A 13783-nucleotide genomic window follows, 5' to 3' on the forward strand; every position below is an offset into this window, starting at 1 on the left:
CTCATCAGATGTCAAAGAGAAAAACAAGTACCTGACATTTATAAGACATCTGAAGGCAGCCCTGTTTAGGGAAGTTTTTACTGTGTGACATTTTAATGTATTTTTAATTTCTGTTGGAAGCTGCCCAGAGTGGCTGGGGAAACCCAGCCAGATGGGTGGGGTACAAATAATAAATAATAATAATAATAATAATAATTAAAGAGTGGAGGATACTTGCTGCACAAAATCCTTTGCTGACTTGGTATATTTTCTAACGAATGCCTTCATGTACATCAAGGATATCCAAAGATACAGTTGGGCTTGTGGAAAATGAAAATGAGTTAGGGTACATTGGATAACTTGATTTGGATTTGCTGTGCCAGCTCCAGATGCAGGAAAAAGCAAAATGTTTGCTGCAATTTAATAAAGGAAATAATTAAGGGGGGGGGAGTAATCCAGCGTACAAGTTTCCAAGAGAGAAGGCCCTGGGCTAAAATGGTGCTTGCCACCTGCAACTTTTATAAGGACTTTATTATTAACTATGTCCTGTTCTAGAAATGCAACTGGGATGCCTGTAGGGGAGAGTGGCAAAGATGATGAAGTACAGTGGTACCTCGGGTTAAGAACTTAATTTGTTCTGGAGATCCGTTCTTAACCTGAAACTGTTCTTAACCTGAAGCACCACTTTAGCTAATGGGGCCACCTGCTGCTGCCGCGCTGCCGGAGCACGATTTCTGTTCTCTTCCTGAAGCAAAGTTCTTAACCCGAGGTAATATTTTTGGGTTAGCGGAGTCTGTAACCTGAAGCTTATGTAACCCGAGGTACCACTGTAGTGGAAAACAAGTCCTTGGAGTTGGCTGGCCTGGAGAAGAGCCTATTAAGAGGCAATATGATGGCCACCTTCAACTATGTGCAGGACTGTTACACACACAATGGATCAAATTCATTTTCTGTTGCTCCCAGAGGGTAGCTATTGAACCAGTGGATACAAATCAGAAGGATTTATTAGGAAGAAGTCCCTGGTGGTTTGAGCTTTTGGACAGGGGAACCGGTGGACTCTCCTTCACTGGCAGTTTTTGAGCAGGGGCTGAATGGCTACTGCTAGTAGGGGGCTAAACAAGATGATTCCTGAGGTCTCTTCCAACCCCAAGTTTCCACTTTTATTTAAAATAATGACCTTTATAAAGCTTACCTGGCTGATCTGAGGTGCCCCTTTAGTTGAAACCCTTTTGCACTATATATTCAAGGCTGCAGTTGTTATATACTGTTTTTAATAATAATTGCCTCCCACTGAGGCGTCCAGGCTCACAGGTCAGCAGGAGAGCAGCAGCTTTCCAGGCAGGTCGGAGCTTCAGTCTGCAGCACCTCCAGTTTAAAAGGAAGGATTAGGCCTCAGCTATGAGGAGAGGCTTTTCTCTTCCCTGGTGGGCTAGGAGATGAACCAGGGGCCCGACTGCTGGCCTAAAGCAGCTTCCTCTTATGCTCCTGGATGAAGCAGAACTTCTAATCGGAATCAGAAGCCCACGGTCCATATTGCGGATCAGTAAATCGCTTCGTGTGAGGAAGTGCAGCGCCTCGCAGGAGGCCGCTTGGAGGCAACCACGCGCGGTGCCTGCCAGCAGTCTGGCCCCTCCAGCGCCCCCGCCCCACTATTCCGGAGCGGCGAGGAAAACGATCCAGCGCCGGAGTTTGGAAGGCGCCGCCGCCTCGTCCTTGCAGTCCTTCTCCTGCTCCTGGGCCGGGAGAGGAAGTTCAGCCTCGGCGGGCAGAAGCAGCAGAAGCCCGCAAAGGAGGAGCGGGGGGCAGCGCGCGAAGGCGGCGGCGGCTGCTGCTGCTGCTGCTGCAAGGAAGCTGCGTCGGGGCGTTTGCGCCGGATTGCCCAGCGGCAGCGACCCTTCTTCGCCCCCCCCCCCGGGCAATAGGAAAGGAGCCGCCTTGCGGGGCGGCACAGCTCTCTGCTCCCCCGGCGTGCATTGCCCTCTCCGGGCATAGGCTGCTTTTTCCTTCTTTGCAACGGGCCCCCCCAGCCGCTCTCCCTCGCTGCCCCTGCCGAAAGAGGGGCGCTGAGGGCGGGGGGAGCAGCTCCGGGGGGGGGCCTTGCCTGCGCTGCGCCCCCCCAAGCCTTTCCCATCTTTTGCTCCCTCGCGATGGGAAGGCGGCGGTGGCAGCAGCTTCTTCTTCTTTGAGGGTCTCGGCTTGGCGAGGAGGGGGGGGTCCCCGGTAGCCTCCCAGGCCACGGGGGGGGTGGCCCCCCAGGACTAGCAGAACTCCGAGCCCCCTCCCCAGCCCAGATATATAGGGTGGGAACTGGCAAGGCTTCGGGGGACCTGGAGGAGGGGAAAGCGGGGCCCAAAAGGGTTTTTCGGGGGGGGGGGGGTTAGGCCGTAAATGAATGGGAGCGGTTTCTTCAGAGCAGGGGAATTTCGTGTGAGAGAGTTTAGGGGGTTCATTTAGAAGAGCCAAGGTGAGGGGGTAGTCTATATATAAAAGGAGGGACGGGGGGGGGAGTCTGTTGGTCATTTTGTGGGTGATAGGGGGACAGTGTTCATTTTAGCCCCTATTTGGAAATGGGGACATAAAGTGAGGGTATTGGGGGTCAATCATAGGATCCTGGGTTAGGGGGGTATGCCAGTTAGCAGGGGAGAAGGGCTTGCTTACATGGGGGGTCCTTTGTTTTTAGGGAGGAGGAGGGGCTAGCCAGCTGAGGGGGGGGGGCTCCTGGGGAGAGAAGGAGGGACACCCCACCCCCACCTGACAGGTGTTTTTTGCCAAGTGCGGGCCCTGGCCAGAGTCCCAGGCCAAAGGCCCAGGCCTGTGGGCAGCCAAGATGGCGGACCTGGAGGCCGTGTTGGCGGACGTCAGCTACCTCATGGCCATGGAGAAGAGCAAGAGTTCGCCTGCCGCTCGCGCCAGCAAGAAGATCACCCTCCCTGAGCCCAGGTGAGAGTGGCTGGTGGGAGGTGTGTGTGTGTGGGGGGGCTTGCAGTGTGCTCCTCCTCCCCGCCAGTACTTTATTTAATTTATTATTTATTTGCTTCATTTCTATCCCAACCTTTTCTCTTTCCAAGGAGTTCCACATGGGTGTAAATGGTCCTTGCCCCTCCCCGTTTGATACCCCCACGACAACCTTGTGAGGTGGGCTAGGCTGGCTGGTCTTTCCCAAGTTCTAATCCTTTTTTATCCTGACAGCAACCACCACAATCCTGAGAGGTAGGCTAGGCTGAAAGACAGTGCCTGGCCCAAGATCACACCCAGAGAGCTTCGTGGCTGAGTGGAGGGATTTGAACTCAAACCACTGTGCCACGCAGGCTATCTCTACCACCCCCACCGCCAACACCTGCAGGCCAAAAGCACCTGTGATGGAACTCTGCCAAGGAGGATGAGCCAGGATTAGTACTGCCCATCATCCTTGTTATCATCAATATTATTACTGCATTTCTGTCCCACCTTTTCTCCAAGGAGTTCCAGGGTCCTTGTCAGACACTAACTCCTGCACCACCCTGGCTCCAATTATGAGTCTCCCCTTCCTATGAATATCTTCTAGAGCCTGCTTCTCCTATCCAGATACCCCTCTCCAATATCCCAGATACAACTCCTCCGCCATGACGGCTGACTGAAGGGTCAGCCAGGATAGATCCCTCTTTGCTCTTTCCCAGCACCATACTTTTATAAACCCCTCACCCTTGTCTCCCCCAAATTGCCCCCCAAACCAGCACTCTGTGAGAGTTGGGGTACAGTGAATGTGAACCAAATGAAGGATTGCAACCCATCCCCCTTTTTCTTTTGCATGTGGTCCGCTTGGATTCCCTTCAGGAGGTGGAAGCCGCTTCAGGTCTTTGCATTCCCCTGACCTTGGCCTTTGACTGCTCTTAAGTTATGTTTGATTTATTTATTACATTTTATATCCTAACTTTCCCCCTGTGGAACTCAAGGTGGCATGCATGGTTCTCCCTTCCTCATTTCATTTAATCCCTACTACAACTCTGAAGTAGGTTAGGCAGAGAGGTAGTGACTGGCCAAAGGCCACCCAGTGAGCTTGGTGGCTGTGTGAGGATTCGAACCCTTGTCTCCCAAGGTCAGAGTCTAACACCTTTAAGCATTACACCACACTGGTGCTTAAATCACACAGTCACAAGACCATCCAAGAGCATAACCCAAGAGGGTCTGAGCATATCTGGTTTGACTGCACTGGCTACTACTGATTAGTTTGGGGACTGGCTTTTGACCTATAAAGCCTTAAGTGACTCAAGATCCTGCTACTTCAAGGACCGCCTTTACCCACATGAACCAACGTGGACTCTGCCCTTCCTTGTGGTCTTTGTGAGGGAGGCAGAGAGGATGTCAGCATGAGAGTGGGCCTTTTCAGAGGGGGTTCCCTGTTGGCAGAATGCTCTCCCCAGGCTAGCACGATTTTAGGTGCCAGGCAAAACCACCCTTATTTAGGCTTCTGGTTTTTAATTGCAAGGGTAGTTAGTTATGCCAATGACCTTTGCTTAGCCACTGAGGATGAATCATAGAATCATAGAGTTGGAAGAGACCACAAGGGCCATCGAGTCCAACCCCCTGCCAAGCAGGAAACACCATCAGAGCACTCCTGACATATGGTTGTCAAGCCTCTGCTTAAAGACCTCCAAAGACGGAGACTCCACCACACTCCTTGGCAGCAAATTCCACTGTCGAACAGCTCTTACTGTCAGGAAGTTCTTCCTAATGTTTAGGTGGAATCTTCTTTCTTGTAGTTTGGATCCATTGCTCCGTGTCCGCTTCTCTGGAGCAGCAGAAAACAACCTTTCTCCCTCCTCTATGTGACATCCTTTTATATATTTGAACATGGCTATCATATCACCCCTTAACCTCCTCTTCTCCAGGCTAAACATGCCCAGCTCCCTTAGCCGTTCCTCATAAGGCATCGTTTCCAGGCCTTTGACCATTTTGGTTGCCCTCCTCTGGACACGTTCCAGTTTGTCAGTGTCCTTCTTGAACTGTGGTGCCCAGAACTGGACACAGTACTCCAGGTGAGGTCTGACCAGAGCAGAATACAGTGGCACTATGACCTTTAGGTGAAGTGGGGATGGTCTGTTCATTTTAAATTTATTGTCGGATGTTTGCTGCTCTTTTCATCTAATGCCTTTGTCATTTTATTTTTTCCTTCTTAAGTAGCTTTGAGGTACATGAGTCCAAAAATGTGACAAATAAATAGAATAAATAAAAAAGTTTATAATGACCCCCCTCCTCTACATAAAAGGATTCCCACCCCCACCCTGGCAAGTTGTTCCAATGATGCTTCTTTGGCTTCAGTTGTCCTTCATCCTACTACTCTTTTTACTATTATTTAAATTAAAATGATACTGTTATTAAGTGACCATAGTAAACCTCCACTTATGGTTGGTGGATGTTTTGTGTCCTTTGGTGGTGTCCACAACCAGACACCTGGGTCATATAAATAATCAAATTGATCCTTTCCATGTCAGACCCTTCCCCTGACCCCCTCAACTTAAAGTTTGACAAAGAAATTATGAAAATAGCTGGGCTTTTGTAAGGCTTTTCAGAGCTGCTGTCCCTGGTAGCAACTGTCTTTCTCCAGTGTCACCAAAGTCAGCGTAAACGTTGGCAAGCACCTCTGCTGCAGCGCTTTAGTGGGAATTCACATCTTGGTCTTCTTCCTCTACCTGCTACTCTTAGCTACCTTGGTACCATTCTCCTTGGCCTCCAGTTGTCTAAAATCTTGAGTGGCCAAGGTTTTCCCCCTGCCCCCCAAAGTCCCCTTAGAGATGGGACACCCAGACATCTTATTCTGTTTCATGGGAGCTGATGTGAATATACAAAGGTGCCATTGGCCCATTCATGCCCAGCTTTCTCTGCTCTGACCAGTGGCAGCTCTTAAAGGCTTCAGGACTTTCCCAGGTTTGTTCATCCCCCTTCCTTCCTCCTTTTAGCTGGAGATGTCAGGTCTTGAACCCAGAACCATTTACATGTAAACCTGATGCTCTACCACTGAGCTGTGTTGGTCCTTTTTGTTAGGCTGCTACTTCTTCCTGGAATGGTCCTCCCTGTGATTGGATGGGGAACCAAAAGCCTCCTCTCTGCTTCCAGGGATTTAAAAGCCTCCCTCCCTCCCTATTTTCATCCAGCTACTCTTATCCCTTTGGGGGATATTTCTGTCCCTGATTCCACCACCCCCCCCGCCCCTCCTGAGCTCATCAACTTGTATCTAAGCTTCCTAGGGAACCAGTGTGGTGTAGTGGTTAAGAGCGGTAGACTTGTAATCTGGTGAACCAGGTTGCGTCTCCGCTCCTCCACATGCAGCTGCTGGGTGACCTTGGGCTAGTCACATTTCTCAGAAGTCTCTCAGCCCCACTCACCTCACAGAGTGTTTGTTGTGGGGAGGAAGGGAAAGGAGAATGTTAGCTGCTTTGAGACTCCTTCAGGTTGTGATAAAATGGGATATCAAATCCAAACTCTTCTTCTATTAGCACCTCTGTGTCTTCTGCTACAAATCACTATCCCAGCCATGTGGGATGTTCTGCACCCTCTTTTGACTCCATGTCAAAGGACAGGTACAACAAACACTTTCCTGATTGCTGTTTGTAAAAAGTACAGAAAAAAAGGGGAGTGGGAGTGGTAATTGGGAGTTTCGTATATGCCCACATCAGACCACCTAGCTTAGTATTGTCTACACTGACTGGCAGCAGTGTTCCAGGGTTCCAGGCAGCTGTCAGGGATTGAACTTGGGACCTTTTTTTATACAAAGCAGAAACTGCCCTTGCCCATGGACTTGCGTTGGAAGGCTTCAAATTGCCCGAGACATGGACTTCAGAATTTGGGAATCCTAAAAGGACATGTGGACTGTGAGATTGAAATGTTTCTGATCAAATGAGGAAGTGTGTTGTGAGGGAAAACATTCTTTCCCAGGAAGAGACCATATTTCTCCAGTTATCTTTAGACAGGGTGCTGAACCAGCAATAATACTGGCTTCCTGCAGCTCCGTTTCTCCATGTGCTTGACTTCCATGGAGCCCTTCGTGGTCAAAGTTCCTGTTTTCTACCTTGTTTTTTTGGCCTTGTTCGTGCAAGTCTGGGTTGCCTTGCAAGGGGGAAAGAGCTCATCCTTTTTGGGATAAATGTAGATGCATTTCTTTCTTGAAAGGTAAAGGGACCCCTGACCATTAGGTCCAGTCGTGGCCAACTCTGGGGTTACGGCGCTCATCTCGCTTTATTGGCCGAGGGAGCTGGCCAGCATGACTAAGCTGCTTCTGGCGAACCAGAGCAGCGCATTGAAACGCCGTTTACCTTCCCGCCGGAGCGGTACCTATTTATCTACTTGCACTTTGACGTGCTTTCGAACTGCTAGGTTGGCAAGAGCAGGGACCGAGCAACGGGAGCTCAACCCGTTGCGGGGATTCGAACCACTAACCTTCTGATCGGCAAGTCCTAGGCTCTGTGGTTTAACCCACAGCGCCACCTGCGTCCCATTTGTCTCTTAGAGGACACGTAAATGTTCCCTCCCTGAACTGATGGTGAATGATGTTCCTGCTCCTGTTTTTTAGGCTAGCCAGGAGATCAAGAACTGGAGTATAGCTAGAGGGAGGAAATCTCTCCCCGCCCCTTTAAGGTGGGCACTGTTGGGGTCATTTCACATGGTTTTAAGTGCACCATCTGTGTGTGTACATTTGAGTGCACCTTCTCCTGTGTAGGACAGGCAATTACCAGGCTGGCTTGTTAAATCTCAATGAGTCATCACCATTATCCCTTGCTGGGTTTCCTTTTGACCACTTACTTGACAGGTATATCTCTATTTCTAGACCAGGGGTCAGCAAGCGTTTTCAGCAGGAGGCCGGTCCATTGTCCCTCAGACCTTGTGGGGGGCTGGACTATATTTTTTCTTTTGGGGGGGGGGAATGAACAAATTCCTATGCCCCACAAATAACTCAGAGATGCATTTTAAATAAAAGCACACATTCTACTCATGTAAAACATGCTGATTCCTGGACCATCCGCAGGCCAGATTTAGAAGGGGATTTGGCCGGATCCGGCCCCCGGGCCTTAGTTTGCCTACTCATGTACTAGACAGGCAGGGCTGAGTCTTACGCATGCACTGAATGTCAATGCTTCTGGCCTAGGTGGCTGTGGAGGGATGCGGTGCTTGTCTGCTCAGAAAGAGAGAGATGACTGTGCTGATGCAATCATAGACTGATACCCAGACAAGAAAGAAACACCCCCATGTGATACTTGCTGTTGAAAGGGATGGAACAACTGCAGTGTGATTTAGATCAAGTGCTGAGCAGCACTGGAGGTTTTTCCTTTTCTTTCAGGAGAACATTTTTTTCTTTTTTTAGAAAGAGTATGAGGCAAGGAGAAAAAGGTCTACTCTCCTGTCCTTCAAAGTTAGGGTTGGTTCCCAAGTGTAGCATATAGGTTTTTTAAAATCCTGACATTGGTGTTTTCTGCAAAAGAATCTAGTGAAGAAGCAACATTAAGATGATGTTGGTGCAAACAAATGCATTGGCCTTGTTGGTGCTCTTGTCAGCTCCAGTCTGGTTGGCTGGCCTGGCAGGGAACAGGGCAAGGAGAGAGCAGTTTTAAGTGTGTGTGTATTTATGTTTGTGAGCCAGGTAGCTCCCTGCTCAATAGGAAATATTCCTGAGAGGTAATTGCTGAGTGATTAGGGGCAGGCACACCTGCAGTGATCCCCTCCTGCCCTCAAATCACGTAGATCAGGATGTGTTTAAACCAGATTCTTTAGCTTAAACATAGATTTCAAAGCAACGAAGCCTATTTGGTTTTTATGTATGTTAGCTCCACTGCTTGTAGGATCAAAGAGGTGAGAGCAGGCTTTCCTAATTAGATTACAGGTAACAATCTTTGTCCTGGGAAATGGCTGAGAGCTTAGGTGTCCTGAATCCTTCAGAGACAACACAACAAATGGCAAATGACAACAGGATGATGAGAACCCCAGGTGTTTCCTTCCATGTCTCACCTGATGTTTAATATGCTGGCAGTGAGCTTTTGAGTCATACAGATCTCTTGAAACCAAGGAAAACAGAAATTTCCAGATGTGCACTCCCAGGACAGTTGCCTGGATGTTCACTCCTGCACAAACCTGAGAAAAATGAATGGCTCAAATGGCAGAGCTCATGCTTTGCGTGTCCCAGGTTCAATCCCTGGCAACATCTCCAGGTAAGGTTGAGAAAATATCCTTGCCTGAAACCCTTGAGAGCTGCTGCTGGCCAGTGAAGGTAATACTGAGCCAGCTGCTTTAATGGTCTGACTTGGGATTGGTGAGGCAGATTCTGATGGGATCAGAAGTTGCACTCACTTCAGTGGGACTTGTGCAAGGAGCTGGGGGGGGGTTCTTTTGCCTCTTAACTTTTGCTGTTCAGCAGCCAACCTCTGTCCCAGCAGCTCCGCTGGCCCTCTGCCTCGTCCTGGAACTGCCATTGACTTTGTGTGTCTCAGTGACTGTTAGCCATGGAGTTGGCCATCTTTCCTCATGATCAGTCTTCATGTGCACATGTAGGGGATTTTCTTGCAATGCTGGCAGCCATGGGGGCAGCCTGCACATGAGGTAGGTGACATGGTCCTCATACTGAGCTACTGCAGTAGTAAATTTGAACATCTTGTAATTGGCCACTCACCCTGGGCTTAGCAACAGTTCCCAGCAACTTAATTCAATCTGCCATTTATTCATCTTGTCTCACACAGGGTTCATTGGTAGGTTTTGCTTCGCTCGTGTCCTTCTGGAAGAATTTAGTTAGATGGGAGGGCCTGCAGCTCAGGGCGAGAGTGCCTAAGGTTGCAAGTCTCAGCCTGGCCCTGTGCTGGGATGTTTCTGCTAGCCAGGATTGTCTGCAGTGAGCTAGATGTCAGACATGGAGTAAACAAGATGGAGGAGGGCCCACAGCCCAGTGTTAAGGCATCCCACTTAAGGAGGGGAAAAGAGCAGGGCACAGGTGATTGAAAAAGGAGCTGAATTTTTCCTATAGGTTGTAACAATTGTAATTGATAATTGCATTTGAGTAAGATGGCAACCAAGGAGCAGACAACACCAACGATGACTAGGAGGGCACTCTAGTCAGTCCCACTCTGAATTATTTGATATGATTTCTGAGATAAAATCAGATTTGGCCAAGGAGATAACACAGCACTCAGACAAATTAGCAGATAACTTACTAGCCCGAATTGATAAAAATACGGAAATGGTGACACAATTGTCAAGTACAGCAGTACCTTGGGTTAAGAACTTAATTCGTTCTGGAGGTCTGTTCTTAACCTGAAACTGTTCTTAACCTGAGGTACCACTTTAGCTAATGGGGCCTACCGCTGCCACTGCGCCACCGCTGCACGATTTCTGTTCTCATCCTGAAGCAAAGTTCTTGACCCGAGGTACTATTTTTGGGTTAGCGGAGTCTGTAACCTGAAGCGTCTGAAAGGCTTGGAGGAAAAATCAGGGAAACTGGAGACTGAAACCAAAGATTTAAAAACTTTCAGGAACTGCCAAAGGAGGATGTGTCCTGGCAGACAGGAATCATTTGCGGATTCTCTAGCGGTCCTTGAAATGAAACAGAACAGACAGAGAGAATGATGGGCGTCCCTGAGGAGGGTGAAAATGACCTGAAAGAATTCCTTTCATTGCTCCTTTAAGAAGGCCTTCTTGTTTCTCCTTGCAATTTTTTGGAAATCTGCATTCAATTTCCTCTATCTTTCACGATCTCCCTCACATTTTGCTTGCCTTCTCTCTCCCCCCCCCCCTCGCTATTTGTAAGGCCTCGTTGGACAGCCACTTTGCTTTCTTGCATTTCCTTTTCATTGGGATGGTTTTTGTTGCTGCCTCCTGTATAATGTTGCGAGCCTCCATCCATAGTTCTTCAGGCACTCTGTCCAGCAAATCTAAATCCTTAAGCCTGTTCCTCACTTCCACGGTGTATTCATAAGGGATTTGATTTAGATTGTATCTTACCGGCCCAGTGGTTTTCCCTACTTTCTTCAGTTTAAGCTTGAATTTTGCTATAAGAAGCTGATGATCTGAGCCACAGTCAGCTCCAGGTCTTGTTTTTGCTGACTGTAGAGAGCTTCTCTGTCTTTGGCTGCAGAGAATATAATCAATCTGAATTCAATGCTGCCCATCTGGTGATGTCCACGTGTAGAGTCGTCTCTTGTGTTGTTGGAAAAGAGTGTTTGTGATGACCAGCTTGTTCTCTTGGCAGAACTCTATTAGCCTTTGCCCTGCTTTGTTGTGAACTCCAAGGCCAAACTTGCCAGTTGTATCTTTTATCTCTTGATTCCCTACTTTAGCATTCCAATCCCTTATAATGAGAATAACATCCTTCTTTGGTGTCATTTCTATAAGGTGTTGTAAGTCTTCATAGAATTGGTCAATTTCAGTTTCTTCAGCACCAGTGTTTGGTGCATAAACTTGGATTACTGTGATTTTAAAAGGTCTGCCTTGATACTGGTGATTAAAATGAACGTATTGCCAAAAATGTTATTTCTATTTCAGTCAGTCCCAGTGATAAGCAATATGAGATGCTTCAAAGAATGGCAGAAAGATATCGCGAGATTTATCTGGAAACGGAGGATACTGAGAATAAAATATAAACTCCTTATGGATGTTGAAGAAATAAGAGATTTCTCCCTACCAGATTTAAAGTTATATTATGAAGTATCTTGTATCTGTTGGATTCGGGATTAAATTAGAAAACACGGACCTTCTAGATTTGGAAGGGCATGACAATAGATTTGGTTGGCATGTGTATTTATGGTATAATAAAGCCAAAGTCCACAAAGGATTCCAGAACTACATAATAAGAAATGCAATTTTAAAAGTATGGGAGAGATACAAGGATTTACTAGAACAAAAGACACCATGGTGGATCTCACTGACAAAAGTAATATCAGTAATATCAGTAAAAAAAATGAACATGAGCTGTTAACAGAAGTGGATAATCAATTAAAGTTGTAAGATTTTGAGGAAATCAGCGAGAAAGTTATAGATTGGTTACAAAACTTTCAACTAAATGAAACCTTTAAAAATGATAAAAAGAAAGGATTTAGTTACACCATATCAAGATTTCAAAGAGAAATAGTGGAGGATAATATAAAATTATTGTCAAAAATTCCCATTGCTGTTGGAATGGGAAACAAAAGACAAAGAGGTTAAGTGTGTAATGATAAAGTGGGCAAAGGATCTGGGACATAACATACAAATGAATGATTGGGAAAAACTTTGGAAGGCGGATCTCAAATTTACTGCATGTACCACACTGAAAGAGAACTATATGAAAATGATGTATTGGTGGTACTGTATATAACACTGGTAAAACTTGCTAAATAAATACTGGAAATGCAGAGAAAAAGAGGGTACATTTTATCATATGTGGTGGGAATGCAAGGTTATTAAAAGCTTCTGGGAAATGATATATAATGAATTGAAAAAAATGTTTAAACTAACCTTTGCAAAGAAACCAGAAGTGTGTAATAGGAACAGTAATTCCCAAGGAACTGAAGAAATTACTTATGTATGCCACAACAGCAGCCCGGCTCCTGTTAGCCCAAAGATGGAAAGAATAACAGTTGCCAACAATAGAAGAATGGCAAATAAAACTTATGGACTATGCAGAAATGGCAAAACTGATGGCAAAATTAAGAGACTCTGACAATGAGAAGTTTAAAAAAGAATGGGGGAAATTTATTGTGTACATGCAGAAATACTGTAAACAAGTTGGTACATTGGCAGGTTTAGATTAAGCACTTGTAAGTCGTAAATAATTAGATAATTAGATAATTATTAGATAAAGGTGTAACAAGTGGATAAAAATGATAACAAAATGCAGAGAATGATGTAAGATGTAAAGAACCAGTAGAAGGGGGTGGAAGGAAGTCTTGAGGTTTAAAGAACCTCAAAAGAAGGTTTGTAAAATAGTAGATTTTTTTATTAGAAGTATAAATGTTAATGGTGGTTTGATTTTTGTATCCTTATTTTATTGATTATTTTTTGGGGAAAAAATTATTTACAAAAGAAAGAAAGAAAGAAAAAGGTGCCTCCTTTGAAGAGTCACTGCCCATCAGTATTAAGCCAGAGGGACAAGTGTTTTGTCTTGGTTATCAGAGAGCTTTGTGTGCCCAAGAGACATGTACCTTAGTCTTGTTTGAGGTCTGAGCCTAACCATTTTTCAATAATCCTTAGCAGAAATAAAATAGTTTTTAAAACAGAGAATCATTTCCTGTTTTAGACAGCTGGATGGCTCCATTAAAAAGTTTGTCTCCCCCGTTCCAGGTTGTTGCTGGTATATTTGTCCCCCTAACTCTGAGCAGGACAGGATGGTGCACATTTGACTATCCTGTGTTGTGTTTCCAGGGTGAAAGCATGTGACTTTGGTAGGTCTGTCCAGGGGGGATCACAGCTGAATCCAGATTAGCCCTCAAGTGTAGCCTATGCTAGCTGTTTGGTTGAAGGAAACTGATCTCTGTACAACATGATGTTGGGTTGGGTTGTTCCTTTAAACCAAGAGGCGGCAAATTGTGTAGCTGTTTATCTGGAGCAGGTGATTAGCGACTGTGCTTTGTTCCAGTTACATTATCACTTGAAAGAAATACACCAAGTGCAGTTTGGTTGCTCCTTCATGGTTTGTCAGCTGTCTAAAGCTACGGCACCTGCCTTCCATAGGTAAGTTGGGTCCTAAAGGAAGGAAAGGACTTGATGGAATGGAAATTTTGAAGCTCCTTTCTTGTTTTATTGTGGCATAACTGAACTGTTGGCTCAACTGACCCCTACACACACAAATCTTTTTTGTGCTGTGGCCTTTGTA

General features: G+C 46.4%; 1 protein-coding gene across 6 annotated transcripts in view; it reads left to right on the plus strand.

Moving 5' to 3' along the window:
• Positions 1-1320: 1320 nt before the first annotated feature.
• Positions 1321-13783, plus strand: part of GRK3 (G protein-coupled receptor kinase 3) — a 163798-nt gene continuing 151335 nt past the window's right edge. For 4 of the 6 annotated variants that reach the window (XR_013390519.1, XM_028703678.2, XM_028703679.2 and 1 more), the window contains exon 1: positions 1324-2919. Coding sequence is in view for 5 of the 6 variants with exons in the window: in XM_028703678.2 (XP_028559511.1) it covers positions 2807-2919 (113 nt within the window). In the remaining variant the exon portion in view is untranslated. Of the gene's footprint in view, positions 2920-13783 lie in introns of all 6 variants that reach the window. The other 2 variants (XM_077917760.1, XM_028703680.2) reach the window with 2 other exon arrangements.

The sequence above is a fragment of the Podarcis muralis genome, chromosome 13 (assembly GCF_964188315.1).
Source record: "Podarcis muralis chromosome 13, rPodMur119.hap1.1, whole genome shotgun sequence".
Classification (NCBI taxonomy): domain Eukaryota; kingdom Metazoa; phylum Chordata; class Lepidosauria; order Squamata; family Lacertidae; genus Podarcis; species Podarcis muralis.